Source organism: Lepidochelys kempii, chromosome 10, assembly GCF_965140265.1.
Source record: "Lepidochelys kempii isolate rLepKem1 chromosome 10, rLepKem1.hap2, whole genome shotgun sequence".
In the NCBI taxonomy this organism is placed as follows: Eukaryota; Metazoa; Chordata; order Testudines; family Cheloniidae; genus Lepidochelys; species Lepidochelys kempii.
The window spans coordinates 4,478,616-4,494,194 of record NC_133265.1 but is presented as its reverse complement, the minus strand read 5'-3'; the positions used below and the strand labels follow the sequence as shown (position 1 = coordinate 4,494,194).

Sequence of the window (15,579 nt, the reverse complement as noted above, 5' to 3'; positions counted from 1 at the left end):
TGGAAGAATTGCTCAGGCTCCGTCTTGCACCTCTATCCTTGTACTAGCTGCTCCTCACATGGGGCCCTGTCTACACGAAAGACATTTGCAGGCGGGTAACTAGCTCACATACACCAGTGCACACCCCTCATTTGGGCATGCTGCCCTGATACAGAGCGAAGCTTAAGGCAGTGCAGCTTCATTTGGTCTGACACCAGAGTAAGCGTGCAGTGGTCTGAGCTTTTAACATCATGGATTTTAAGGCCAGAAGAGACCGTTGCAGTCATCAAGTCTGACTTCCTGCACAACACAACCCTGAATAATTCCTGTGGCAAGTCCAGTAGCTGTGCTTTAACTAGAGCAGATCTTCTAGAAAACATCCACTCCTGATTTTAAAATTGCCAGTGATGGAGAATCCCTTGGTAAGATGTTAATTACCCTCATTGCTAAAAATCTGCACCTTATTTCTAGTCTGAAGTAGTCTAGCTTTGATCTCATTGGATCTGGTTGTACCTTTGTCTGCTAGACTGAAGAGCCCTCTATTACCAAATTTCTGATCTCTATATAGGTACTTATGGACTGTGCTCAATGACATTCTCTTTGATAAGAAAAACAAATAAACAGGGCTCCTGAAGTCTTTTTGCTGTTGGCTGCGTTTTCCCATCTTTTAATCATTTTCGTGGCTTTTCGGTGCAGTGCATTGGCATTAAGGGTCTGCACCTGTAAATTCCTTAATGACAGCAGGACCTGGGCCTTGCAGCTAATAAGGTCTCTGCTAAGTCAGGGTTTAGTTCTGTTCTGTGAAGTGGTTGCTGAGAAGCAATGTATCCAAGGCCCATCTACACCATCCTAAGGAGGGCACTGGTCGAATCTTTCATCACAATCGCTCTCAGAACAGGGTGTTAAACAACCCCAGTCACTTAACATAATCAGTTAAACCACACCTTTAAAAAGAGCTTCATTTAACATGACTGATCGCTACCAGACAAGCCTAACCACAGTAACAACAAATATACCCTGAATCCTGCATGGCAAGCGGTTAACATGTATTGATACACTGGTCTCCAGTCTTCCAACACTGCAACATTTAGGAGCAAAGACCAATCCAGAGGCAGTTAGTGAAGAGTTTTAAGGGTGGGAGGGGCTTTATTTTGAGAGCAGCGTAGTAGGACATGCTTACCAGAGAACCCCCTTGTAGCACTGGGCAGGACAGCAGGTCCTCAGATTCAGTTTCCCTGTTGATCTTCCTCTGCTCCATCCAGCCTCCAGCATGCTCCAGCTAGGCACCTTCCAGAGGACTCTCATGCTTCCCTTTCCTCTGGGATACCTGATCAGCAACAGCTCAGCCTTCTCTCCCACAGTGAGAACTCAGCATCTGCTTTCTCTCTCCCTTTTAGCTCCTCCCTGGAAGCCTGACTCCTGCCCCAGGTGTCCCAGGGCAAGCTGATTGGGCCACCAGTAGCCCATTAACCCCTTCCGGGACTTGCATACCCCATCGTACAGAGAAGGAAGGGAAGGCTGTGTTTTCTGGTGCACAGAGCAAGGAAATGGGAGTCCAGAATCCTGGGTTACTTTGAGTGTAAACCCTTTGGGGTAGGGACACGGCTGTACAAGGCTTAGCACAATGGGGCCTAACTGGGGTCTCTAGGCACACCTGTAATAGCCATCACTGGATTCTCTCCCCAGCTCTGCCCACCACTCTCGTGCTTGATCTTAACTTCACTTTGCTTTTGTTAAGCAATCTGTACAATGGGGATGAGAACAGCTGTTCTGCCCCCCAGGTGGGCTGGGACATGCCAGGCATGTTCAGAAAATGCCAGCCTCGTTTAGCTTCAAGAAAACGGGTGACAGCAGTGCAGGGTATCGTGAACCCTGAAGCTCGAACATCAGCATGCCGCGAAAGCTGCAAGATCAACCTCAGCCTTCTGTTGTGATCTCACTGGAAGGAGGTAAATCTCCATCCACTGCACGGCGTGGAACGATATGAGACGGCTGCTGCGGAGAGGCTGGTTAAGTGCAGTCGAACAGGCGTCTTTGTTCTTCACCTCTAGACGCCTCCTGAGAGCGGCAGAAGTGTAAATGCAAATCAGTCACCATTGCTAACAAACGTGCCGCATCCACGCAGCTGACTGCAAAAGGAAGCGTTTGCAAAGGCCTTGTAGCTGGACAGGGAGCTCTCCAGCAAAATACAGTGGCTAGGTCCAGTGCGATGGGTGCTCGCGGGAGCCCCAAGGAGATGCTCCCTCTCGGCAATGATTCCTGGATGGACTGGGGCATCCGTCCGGTTTATTCTGGGAACAATTTGCTCATGTAAATCAGGAGGAGGGAGGGAATATGAAGCCCATGAAGCGTGAGATTATACAAACTGAGCCAGAGGCAGGTGCTGCAGAGCCTAGACTTAATTTGTGTCTGTCAAGTTCTTTGAAGACCAGGGCCCAGTGCAGGCCTGGTGTAAGCAGGCCAGGCTAGATGCACCCGCTGACGGCAGGGCTCCATTTGGCCCCCAAAGCTCTATAAGTGCTAAGTATTATTTTTCTCCACTGTAAATCTGAGCAGCACTGGACACCCCAGCCTGGCTATTTGGAACAGGAACACAGAAACGTGGAGTCTGCTTTGGAATTCATTCCTAACGACTCATTTTGAGTGCACTGCTTGGCACAGTAACAAACTGGCTGGGGTCTAAATTATAAGAGGGGTGAACTAGAGTGCCTCGTGTTAAAGGAGGATATTGATGTAATAGGCACCACAGAAACCTGGTGGAGTGAGGACAATCTATGGGACACAATCATTCCGGGGTACAAAATATATTGGAAAGACAGAACAGGTCGTGCAGGGTGGGAGAGGGGAGTGGCACTATACGTGAAAGAAAATGGAGAATCAAATGAAATAAAAATCTTCAATGAATCCACATGTTCCATAGAATCTCTCTGGATAGTAATTCCACGCTCTAATAAGAATACAACAGTAGGGATCTATTGTCGACCACCTGACCAGGACAGTGATAGTGACGATGAAATGCTAAGGGAGATTAGAGAGGCTGTCAAACTAAAGAACTCAATAATAGTGGGGAATTTCAATTATCCCCCTATTGACTGGATACATGTCACCTCAGGACGAAATGCAGAGACAAAATTTCTCAATACTTTAAATGTCTGCTTCTTGGAGCAGCTGGTACGAGAATCCACAAGGGGAGAGGCAACTCTCGATCTAGTCCTGAGTGGAGCGCAGGATCTGGTCCAAGAGGTAACTATAACAGGACCGCTTGGAAATAGTGACCATAATATAACAACATTTAACATTCCTGTGGTGGGAAGAACACCTCAACAGCCCAACACGGTGGCATTTAATTTCAGAAAGGGGAACATTGCAAAAACGAGGAGGTTAGTTAAACAGAAATTAAAAGGTACAGTGACTAGGGTGAAATCCCTGCAAGCTGCATGGACACTTTTCAAAGACACCATAATAGAGGCTCAACTTAAGTGTATACCCCAAATTAAAAAACACAGTAAAAGAACTAAAAAAGAGCCACTGTGGCTTAACAACCATGTAAAAGAAGCAGTGAGAGATAAAAAGGCATATTTTAAAAAGTGGAAGTCAGATCCTAGTGAGGTAAATAGAAAGGAGCATAAACACTGACAAATTAAGTGTAAAAATGTAATAAGAAAAGCCAAAAAGGAGTTTGAAGAACAGCTAGCCAAAAACTCAAGAGGTAATAACAAAATGTTTTTTAAGCACATCAGAAGCAGGAAGACTGCTAAACAACCAGTGGATGATTGAGATACAAAAGGAGCACTTAAAGACGATAAAGTCATCGCGGAGAAACTAAATGAATTCTTTGCTTCAGTCTTCATGGCTGAGGATGTTAGGGAGATTCCCAAACCTGAGCCATCTTTTGTAGGTGACAAATCTGAGGAATTGTCACAGATTGAAGTGTCACTAGAGGAGGTTTTGGAATTAATTGAGAAACTTAACAGGAACAAGTCACCAGGACCAGATGGCATTCACCCAAGAGTTCTGAAAGAACTCCAATGTGAAATTGCGGAACTATTAACTATGGTTTGTAACCTGTCCTTTAAATCAGCTACTGTACCCAATGACTGGAAGATAGCTAATATAACGCCAATATTTAAGAAGGGTTCTAGAGGTGATCCTGGCAATTACAGACCGGTAAGTCTAACGTCAGTAACGGGAAAATTAGTTGAAACAATAGTAAAGAATAAACTTGTCAGACACATAGAAGAACATAAATTGTTGCACAAAAGTCAACTTGGTTTCTGTAAAGGGAGATCATGTCTTACTGATCTCTTAGAGTTCTTTGAAGGGGCAACAAACATGTGGACAAGGGGGATCCAGTGGACATAGTGTACTTAGATTTCCAGAAAGCCTTTGACAAGGTCCCTCACCAAAGGCTCGTACGTAAATTAAGTTGTCATGAGATAGAAGGGAAGATCCTTTCATGGATTGAGAACCGGTTAAAAGACAGGGAACAAAGGGTAGGAATAAATGGTAAATTTTCAGAATGGAGAGGGGTGACTAGTGGTGTTCCCCAAGGGTCAGTCCTGGACCAATCCTATTCAACTTATTCATAAATGATCTGGAGAAAGGGGTAAACAGTGAGGTGGCAAAGTTTGCAGATGATACTAAACTGCTCAAGATAGTTAGGACCAAAGCAGGTTGTGAAGAACTTCAAAAAGATCTCACAAAACTAAGTGATTGGGCAACAAAATGGCAAATGAAATTTAATGTGGATAAATGTAAAGTAATGCACATTGGAAAAAATAACCTCAACTATCCATACAATATGATGGGGGCTAATTTAGCTACAACTAATCAGGAGAAAGATCTTGGAGTCATCATGGATAGTTCTCTGAAGACGTCCACGCAGTGTGCAGTGGCAGTCAAAATATCAAACGGGATGTTAGGAATCATTAAAAAAGGGATAGAGACTAAGATGGAGAATATCTTCTTGCCCTTATATAAATCCATGGTACGCCCATATCTTGAATACTGTGTACAGATGTGGTCCCCTCATCTCAAAAAAGATATACTGGTGTTAAAAAAGGTTCAGAAAAGAGCAACTAAAACGATTAGGGGTTTGGAACGGGTCCCATATGAGGAGAGATTAAAGAGGCTAGGACTTTTCAGCTTGGAAAAAAGGAGATAAGGGGGGATATGATAGCGGTATATAAAATCACGAGTGATGTGGAGAAAGTGAACAAGAAAAAGTTATTTACTTGTTCCCATAATATAAGAACTAGGGGCCACCAAATGAAATTAATGGGCAGCAGGTTTAAAACAAATAAAAGGAAGTTCTTCTTCACTCAGTGTGCAGTCAACCTGTGGAACTCCTTGCCGGAGGAGGTTGTGAAGGCTAGGATTATAAAAGGGTTTAAAACAGAACTGGACAAATTCATGGAGACTAAGTCCATTAATGGCTATTAGCCAGGCTGGGAAAGGAATGGTGTCCCTAGCCTCTGTCAGAGGGTGGAGACGGATGGCAGGAGAGAGATCACTGAGCATTACCTGTTAGGTTCACTACCTCTGGGGCACTTGGCATTGGCCACTGTTGGCAGACAGGATACTGGGCTGGATGGACCTTTGGTCTGACCCAGTATGACCATTCTTATGTTCTTATGTTTATCTCTTCTACCCCCTACTGGATGGAATAAGAACTGCTCAACAGTGTGTCATGGGCCCTATACTGCGAATAAAGATTCTCCTGTAGCGTAAATGATCTGTGCTTTTGGAGCCAGGGGGAGCAGAGTTCTAGCCCAGCTATCACTATGACTTTCCAAGTGGCCCTGCGGCGTGTCGTTAGCAGGAGTTTTCTGTCCAGAATGGTAAATGTTTTCACCCGACTCCTGCCCCTTCCCAAGCAGAATAGCAAATACTGTCATTTATTATTTGTAGTGTGGTGACACCTAGCAGCCCCCACAGAGTCAGAGCCCCACTGTGCTTGGGGCTGTACATACTCATAGTGAGAGACAGTCCCTGTCCCAAAGAGCCCACAGTCCAAACAGGCAAGGTCAGTAAAGGGAGACTGTGAAAGGAAGCATTATGATCTTCATTTTACAGTGGGGAAAATGAGACCACAGAGACTAAGGCACAGATCCTGAAAGGTACTTTGGTGCTTAACTCCCATATATAACTCTAAGGAACTGGGCCTAAGTCACTTGCCTAGAGTCACAGAGGAAGTCAGCACAGAGTCCAGAGTTGAACCTAGATCTCCCGAGTCCCAGCCCAATGCCTTGGACATTGGAACAGCCTTCCTCTCCAAATAATGCATACCCACAAATGCAAATAATGATTAATAATGTTTCCTGCTGGATTTTTTGACCAATTGTTTGGCGGAGCTTGGGAGGGTTGTGTTTGTCTGATATTTTTGGATGGAGCGATTTGGCAATATTTTGTGATGACTTAGAAAATTCTCTGGTAAAACAAAGTAGTTTTGGGGGAAGTTAAACTTTTTGTAAATCTAGTAAAAATTCAGATTATGGAATTTTTTTCCCTCTTGCAACACAAGCTTTTGTTTAATTGAATTGGGGCCATAGATACAGTTTTAAAACCATTTGCCAATGGAAAGTTAGTGGAACACATGGGTAGCTCTGGCTTAAACTCAAATATCTATTAAGCAAGCAACACAATTAGAAAAGTAAGATAATGCTGTTTAGTACTTGGCGGTTTGTTCTTCCATTAGCCATAAGAGACTAAGAAGATCAGTCACCACCAATAAATCATAGTGCTGTAAGGTAAACTGCCCCCAAAACACAAATAGAATTATTAGATTTCTGGCATCATTTCTAACGTACAACGGATTTAAAAAAAAGCGATAGATGAAATTCCACGTTGCATTTTTTTTAAAAGTAGGTGGAATAAGGTAACGCACCCAGGCTAGTGTGTGTCAGTGTTATTTGTGTGTGTGTCAGGAGTTGGGCCTCGTTGTTTGTTCGTGTGCATGTGACAGCAAATTACAAACCCCGCTAAGACTTACGCATGTGAATAAGTTAACTCATATGTGTAGTTCCATGAAATTCAGCAAGACTTCTCATGTGAGTAAAGTCACTTGCGGGTATACGTCTTCACAAGATTGGAGCCATAAAACTATGCACATCCCCCAAGACTAAAAAATCGCCTATCGGCTGTGTACCTTGTTTTTCTGGTGCTCCTTTGAGCCCCTCTTCTCTCTTGTTTGGAAACACACCTTTCCAAAGTTGGTGCGCCATGAAGGCACTTCCTACCCGTGCCAGGGTAGAACACTTCTGTGTCTTGACTTTTGCAGTTTGTCTATCTGCCTAGAACAACTGCTGTTATACTGCTCCAAGATATTGTGGAATATGTAGCATACATGAGCAAGAATCAGCATAATACAATTTGCCAGGATTACCCATCACTTATATTTGGTATAATACATTCCATATTAACACCGTGCACATAGTACCTATTCAGGTGGGGGCCGGTGGGGGCCGGGGGGGTGTCCCCTATATGTTTTTTTCCCGTTCCATCTAGTTCTCCTAGACAGTGATGTCAATTGGGCCCTAGGAGCTGGGCTCGGACCCACTTGGATTCATTTATGCCTTCCTTACAGAACCAACACTAGCAGAGATGTAAACAATGGCTAGTCACGCCAAAGCTTCCCTGGAGCCAGAGGGCTTTTCTCCCCCGGGCTCGCCTCAGCAAAGAGACCCGATGGTCAGTTCCCAAGAGATAACCAGCCAGTTCGCCAGCGCCAGCAGCAAAGAGGACTGGGAAAACCTGGATGGGAGTGAGTTGATTTTCACCTTGGATAAGGACGAAGAGGAAGGAGCTGCCAATTTGCCTGAAAATGCAGTTCTGTATGTGGACACCGGGCAGTGCAAACGCCAACCTGGATCTTCATTCCACAGGCCATTCCCTCCAGCTCTTCCTCCGGAGCTGGGCTTCCTGACCGACATCCCCTTCTATCACCTGACTGGCTTCTCTCCACAGAGCTCCATTGCCCCCCCGAATCTGCAGGGCTCCCCGGGCCCCAAGCCCCTCATTAACTTAGTGAAGTCCCTGTCGACCGAGATACAAGCCAAGGAGAGCTGCCCTCTCAAGCCCCAGCCCTTGCTGAACTTGGTCAAGTCCATTTCGACGGAGATCTCCCACCTGGAGCCCGAGGTGACGCAGTCCAAATCCGACTCGAAGCTCAACGTGCAACTGTGGAGGCAGATCACCCAGCCCAAGAGCAGACATGGGGACTCCAGGACAGCACCCTCCTCCCCCAATATCTCCCCTTCGGAGAGCAAAGGCAGCTTCTTCAGGGCGCAGGAGGCCAAGTTTGAAGACACAAAGAGGAGGTTCTCCGAGGCCATGCAGGAACCCCTCAGCAGGCTCAGCAAAATCATCGGGGATGAGAACAGCATCTCGGCCAAGTATAAACTGCCCCACTCCAGCGCTTACGTCCATGACTCCCCGTCCAGCCACAGTGGGGACTGCACTAGCGTGGACGCCAAGGCTACTGGGCCCAGCCCCGGGAAAGCCGAGAGCGACCGGCTGGGAGAGCACGCGAGCAAAGCGATCCAGAGGACCCAGGCGAAGGACGGCTTCCCCTTGGAGCACAAGTGGGGTCCCGCTTCGAACTGCCGGTACGAGATCTGCTCCTGTGGAGACGTAATCCAAGTGGTGGAAGTGGAGCAGAGCGAGAACGGCCCGGAGGAGGTGCAGCTGTGGCAGCCCCTGGACGAGCTCCTCCCAGCCCAGCCTGGCAGCCCAGTGCCATGCAACACCCTCGCCTGCATTGCCATCTTGGCTTACAATTACTTCATCCTGCCTTTGCCCCCTTACCTCTCGGGCCTCTGCCTGGGACTGGCCTGTGGGTTTGTGCTGGGCTTTCTGGTCATCCTGCTGTTTGTGCCAAAGCCTTCCCTGGCTCCCCGGCGGGGACAGTCCCCGCAGGACAAGCGGCGCTCGGAGCTGCTAACGAGGAAGCCACGAGAACGAGACATCCTCAAGGTAGGAGATACATTCGGGGGCGGGGGGGAGGGGGTGATGCCTGCTCAGGGGTCGGACTGTGCCAGTCTGCTCCAGGGGGACAGCAGTTATCCAGACTGCGGCTCTGTAACGTGCGACTCCAGGGCCGGGTAGCCGTGCTCCGAGTGCTGATCATCCCCACGGTGTCTGGGTGCAGGCAGACAGCGCCCACCACAGGGCAGCACCCCAGCTGCGACAGGAACCCCTGTGGGCCCCAGACATTCGGGACCAGGTTGGCTGCTGGAGCGTGTATCTAATCCACTGGCTCTGTGCGTGTGACGACCATGCCCACTGCAAATCCCCAGCCAGCGTCCTCCTTTAGCTCAGCTGGTGTCTGTCTATTTCAGTCCCGCTAGAGCTCCGACTACCATGATCCCCCAGCACCACACAATGAATTTATCCCCACATACCCCTGTGAGGTAGGGCAGTGAAGCCCCTCTCGTCTCCAGGGGAGCAGGGCTGGGGGCCGTGGGTTAATTTGCTGTGTCGCTGTTGTAAAGCTGCACTTTATTTGTCCTCGTGGCCCCACGCCAGTGAAAGATAATGTGCTCACTCCCACACCTCCATGAACACACGCACCCCTTCCACCTCGCCGCTCAGCACACACATCTCCCCGCACACGTGTGTGACTCGTGCACCCCAGGCCATCCCACACGCGTGCATGCACACACATTCCAACTCACGCCCGCACCACACCACACCTTACCTGCACGCTCATCCCCTCCTACTTTATAGCACATTTCTCATGGGCGTGTCACAGCATAGAATCATAGAATATCAGGGTTGGAAGGGACCCCAGAAGGTCATCTAGTCCAACCCCCTGCTCAAAGCAGGACCAATTCCCAGTTGAATCATCCCAGCCAGGGCTTTGTCAAGCCTGACCTTAAAAACCTCTAAGGAAGGAGATTCTACCACCTCCCTAGGTAACGCATTCCAGTGTTTCACCACCCTCTTAGTGAAAAAGTTTTTCCTAATATCCAATCTAAACCTCCCCCACTGCAACTTGAGACCATTACTCCTCGTTCTGTCATCTGCTACCATTGAGAACAGTCTAGAGCCATCCTCTTTGGAACCCCCTTTCAGGTAGTTGAAAGCAGCTATCAAATCCCCCCTCATTCTTCTCTTCTGCAGGCTAAACAATCCCAGCTCCCTCAGCCTCTCCTCATAACTCATGTGTTCCAGTCCCCTAATCATTTTTGTTGCCCTTCGCTGGACTCTCTCCAATTTATCCACATCCTTCTTGAAGTGTGGGGCCCAAAACTGGACACAGTACTCCAGATGAGGCCTCACCAATGTCGAATAGAGGGGAACGATCACGTCCCTCGATCTGCTCGCTATGCCCCTACTTATACATCCCAAAATGCCATTGGCCTTCTTGGCAACAAGGGCACACTGCTGACTCATATCCAGCTTCTCGTCCACTGTCACCCCTAGGTCCTTTTCTGCAGAACTGCTGCCTAGCCATTCGGTCCCTAGTCTGTAGCTGTGCATTGGGTTCTTCCGTCCTAAGTGCAGGACCCTGCACTTATCCTTATTGAACCTCATCAGATTCCTTTTGGCCCAATCTTCCAATTGGTCTAGGTCCTTCTGTATCCTATCCCTCCCCTCCAGCGTATCTACCACTCCTCCCAGTTTAGTATCATCCGCAAATTTGCTGAGAGTGCAATCCACACCATCTTCCAGATCATTTATGAAGATATTGAATAAAACCGGCCCCAGGACCGACCCTTGGGGCACTCCACTTGATACCGGCTGCCAACTAGACATGGAGCCATTGATCACTACCCGTTGAGCCCGACAATTTAGCCAGCTTTCTACCCACCTTATAGTGCATTCATCCAGCCCATACTTCCTTAACTTGCTGACAAGAATACTATGGGAGACCGTGTCAAAAGCTTTGCTAAAGTCAAGAAACAATACATCCACTGCTTTCCCTTCATCCACAGAACCAGTAATCTCATCATAAAAGGCGATTAGATTAGTCAGGCATGACCTTCCCTTGGTGAATCCATGCTGGCTGTTCCTGATCACTTTCCTCTCATGCAAGTGCTTCAGGATTGATTCTTTGAGGACCTGCTCCATGATTTTTCCAGGGACTGAGGTGAGGCTGACTGGCCTGTAGTTCCCAGGATCTTCCTTCTTCCCTTTTTTAAAGATGGGCACTACATTAGCCTTTTTCCAGTCATCCGGGACTTCCCCGGTTCGCCACGAGTTTTCAAAGATAATGGCCAGTGGCTCTGCAATCACAGCCGCCAATTCCTTCAGCACTCTCGGATGCAACTCGTCCGGCCCCATGGACTTGTGCACGTCCAGCTTTTCTAAATAGTCCCTAACCGCCTCTATCTCCACAGAGGGCTGGCCATCTCTTCCGCATTTTGTGATGCCCAGCGCAGCAGTCTGGGAGCTGACCTTGTTAGTGAAAACAGAGGCAAAAAAAGCATTGAGTACATTAGCTTTTTCCACATCCTCTGTCACTAGGTTGCCTCCCTCATTCAGTAAGGGGCCCACACATTCCTTGGCTTTCTTCTTGTTGCCAACATACCTGAAGAAACCCTTCTTGTTACTCTTGACATCTCTGGCTAGCTGCAGCTCCAGGTGCGATTTGGCCCTCCTGATAACATTCCTACATGCCCGAGCAATATTTTTATACTCTTCCCTGGTCATATGTCCAACCTTCCACTTCTTGTAAGCTTCTTTTTTATGTTTAAGATCCGCTAGGATTTCACCATTAAGCCAAGTTGGTCGCCTGCCATATTTACTATTCTTTCGACTCATCGGGATGGTTTGTCCCTGTAACCTCAACAGGGATTCCTTGAAATACAGCCAGCTCTCCTGGACTCCTTTCCCCTTCAAGTTAGTCCCCCAGGGGATCCTGGCCATCCGTTCCCTGAGGGAGTCGAAGTCTGCTTTCCTGAAGTCCAGGGTCCGTATCCTGCTGCTTACCTTTGTTCCCTGCGTCAGGATCCTGAACTCAACCAACTCATGGTCACTGCCTCCCAGATTCCCATCCACTTTTGCTTCCCCCACTAATTCTACCCGGTTTGTGAGCAGCAGGTCAAGAAAAGCACCCCCCCTAGTTGGCTCCTCTAGCACTTGCGCCAGGAAATTGTCCCCTACGCTTTCCAAAAACTTCCTGGATTGTCTATGCACCGCTGTATTGCTCTCCCAGCAGATATCAGGAAAATTAAAGTCACCCATGAGAATCAGGGCATGCGATCTAGTAGCTTCCGTGAGCTGCCGGAAGAAAGCCTCATCCACCTCATCCCCCTGGTCCGGTGGTCTATAGCAGACTCCCACCACTACATCACTCTTGTTGCACACACTTCTAAACTTAATCCAGAGACACTCAGGTTTTTCTGCAGTTTCGTACCGGAGCTCTGAGCAGTCATACTGCTCCCTTACATACAGTGCTACTCCCCCACCTTTTCTGCCCTGCCTGTCCTTCCTGAACAGTTTATAACCATCCATGACAGTACTCCAGTCATATGAGTTATCCCACCAAGTCTCTGTTATTCCGATCACGTCATAGTTCCTTGACATCACCAGGACCTCCAGTTCTCCCTGCTTGTTTCCAAGGCTTTGTGCATTTGTATATAAGCACTTGAGATAACCTGTTGATCGCCCCTCATTGCCAGTATGAGGCAGGAGCCCTCCCCTCACAGACATTCCTGCCTGTGCTTCCTCCCGGTATCCCGCTTTCCCACTTACCTCAGGGCTTTGGTCTCCTTCCCCCGGTGAACCTAGTTTAAAGCCCTCCTCACTAGGTTAGCCAGCCTGCTGGCAAAGATGCTCTTCCCTCTCTTCGTAAGATGGAGCCCGTCTCTACCCAGCACTCCTCCTTCATGGAACACCATCCCATGGTCAAAGAAACCAAAGCCTTCTCTCCGACACCATCTGCGTAGCCATTCGTTGACTTCCACGATTCGACGCTCCCTACCTAGGCCTTTTCCTTCCACGGGGAGGATGGACGAGAACACCACTTGCGCCTCCAACTCCTTTATTCTTCTTCCTAGAGCCACATAGTCCGCAGTGATCCGCTCAAGGTCATTCTTGGCAGTATCATTGGTGCCCACGTGGAGAAGCAGGAAGGGGTAGCGATCCAAGGGCTTGATGAGTCTCGGCAGTCTCTCCGTCACATCACGAATCTTAGCCCCTGGCAAGCAGCAGACTTCTCGGTTTTCCCGGTCAGGGCGGCAGATAGATGACTCAGTCCCCCGGAGGAGAGAGTCCCCGACCACCACCACCCGCCTTCTCCTCTTGGGGGTGGTGGTCGTGGAACCCCCAACCTCAGGACAGCGCATCTCATGCCTTCCAACCAGCGGAGTCTCCTTCTGCTTTCTCGCCCCAGACATATCATCTGGTCCACTCTCCGCAACGATACCTGTGGAGAGAACCTGAAAGCGGTTAGTTACCTGTGTCTGTGTTACTGGAACCCGGACATTCCGCTTACCTCTTCTGGAGGTCACATGTTGCCAAGCTTCTTCACTGGTCTCTTGGCTCCTCTGTGCAACCTGCTCTATATCTGTAGAGCTTTGTGCCCCTAGAAGCCTATCCTGAGTTTCGTCCAGGAAATCCTCAGTTTCCCGTATGCAACGCAGGGTTGTTATCTGTTGCTCCAGACCTTCAATCTTCTCTTCCAATATGGAGACCAGCTTGCACTTTGTACAGACAAAGTCGCTTCTGTCCTGTGGAAGAAAGACAAACATGGCACATCCAGTGCAGGTCACAACAGCTGAACCCCCCCCTTCCATATCACCTTCCTACTATGAGCTTCCTCAGAGCAGTTTGCACGACGTAAGCCTCACTGGGCTCCCTCCAGGCGAACTCCCAGGCAAACTCCTGCTGTGTGCTGCTCTGCTGTCCCCGCGGCTCAGCTGGTTCTCCGCCGCTCAGCTGGTTCGCGAAGCTCTGGCTATTTTTAAACAGCCAGGCTTCCCTGTCGCAAACAAACAGACACCCTACTGCCCGCCCCCTGCAGGCTAGCAGCCAATCAGACACTCACTCAGGCTCTCACACTGCCCTTCCCGGTCCCTTCCCAAGTGCAAGCGACCGGCTCACACAACAATCCCCGTCACACTGTAGGCAGCAAGGAGCACATACCACAGCTGGTCCCACAGTAAACTCACTAGCTGGACATGGCTGCAAGACGTAATCTCATGCAGACTTTCCCTTCCAGAGCTGGATGAATGAGATGTATTTCTACGACCCGGAGATCTACCACCCGTCGCTCACTCACTCAGTGTTTGTGACGCTGGAAGGCACCGCCATGAAGCTCTCCTACCCCAAGAACAATGTCCCACGCCGAGCCGCCTTCGAAGAAGAAACCCTCGACGTGGCCTTTGTCAGCCATCGGTACTACAACATGAGCAATGCCCAGGTAGGGCTCCGCCAGAGGAGATAAAACAGTCCCCACAGAATAGCTGAAAGCATCTAGTTTAAAGTGAGCCAAGACAGGCGGCTGTAGCCTTGAATCTGAACTCGTCCTATTGGGGCTGGGTGGTACAGGCCTAATGCTGGACTTCATCCTGCCACATCATGGATGAGCTTTGGCCTTCAGTGAGAACATTTGGTAAGTCCTTCTCACCCCAGCTGGACCATTTTGGCCCTTGGGACTCTTCATAGCCAAGCCATTGCTCTTCCTTCACTTTGCCTCCATTAAAGAGAGTCCCCGTGGCTGGATGCACCATGTGATTATCTCCCCTGTCCCACCAGGCTACACGGCTTGGTGTCCCCGTGGCATAGTCTCCCTGCCTGACAGCATTTGTTGGTATTGCAGGTTTTTCTCTTCCCACCGGGCCTGGCCCGAAAAAGGATGTGGAACAAGAAATATCCCATCTGCATTCTGTTTCCAGACCAAGAGGACCAGAATTTCAGAAGCTCAAATGAGCATGACACGGACCTCCCAAGAGATGAAAGCCTGAAAATGACTCGGACACCAGGCCAGGACGTCCCCCTGAAGCCTCCAGGGGACCTCCGGGAAAGGACCCTCTACCTCTTTGGAAGAACAGGAAGGGACAAAGAAGAGTGGTTCCAACATCTTATGACAGCCTCCCAACGGGACTGTCACGAGGTGCAGAGTGCCAGCTGGGGCGAAGGCAAATTCGGTAAAACATTCAACCCATGGTGGCCTCTTTTGCATTTAGGCAAATACAGATAATCCAATGGAGGAGGTCACTTCTATAGCCATGGGCTTTATATCTGCTTGCTGTGGGCTAAATCCACCATGGGGGTAAACAGGTATAATCCCACTAAAGTCAAAGGAGTTGAGTCCAATTGTGCGAGCACTAAATCCGGAGAAAGACAGAGGGGGCTATCTGGTGGTAGATGGACCGATCAGCTTCAACCATGCCCCAGCCTAAAAGCATTTTCAGCAACTCTTTAGCAACAGATTTGCTGGCATTCTCCATGGCAGGTTTATTGGAAGGTACCAGGCTTTTAAAATCTCAATATTCATGGCAACCAGTAAAACTCTGAGTAAGAGTCCTTACATTGAGATAAATAACAACTAGCTTCAGACGCTGATTCAGCTCGGTGGGCTGCAATCCGGATTCGTTGTCCATGATGGCAAAGCTCGCTCAGCTCCAGAAACAACTATCCCCAACTGAGATG

General features: G+C 48.8%; 1 protein-coding gene across 1 annotated transcript in view; it reads left to right on the top strand.

Moving 5' to 3' along the window:
* LOC140918085 (testis-expressed protein 2-like) overlaps window positions 1-15,579 on the top strand; it is a 40,691-nt gene that overhangs the window by 8,775 nt on the left and 16,337 nt on the right. Inside the window, exons 2-4 of the mRNA XM_073361731.1 lie at window positions 7,565-8,952; window positions 14,147-14,347; window positions 14,747-15,074. Coding sequence (XP_073217832.1) covers window positions 7,591-8,952; window positions 14,147-14,347; window positions 14,747-15,074 — 1,891 coding nt within the window. The 5' untranslated portion in view covers window positions 7,565-7,590. The remainder of the gene's footprint in view (window positions 1-7,564; window positions 8,953-14,146; window positions 14,348-14,746; window positions 15,075-15,579) is intronic.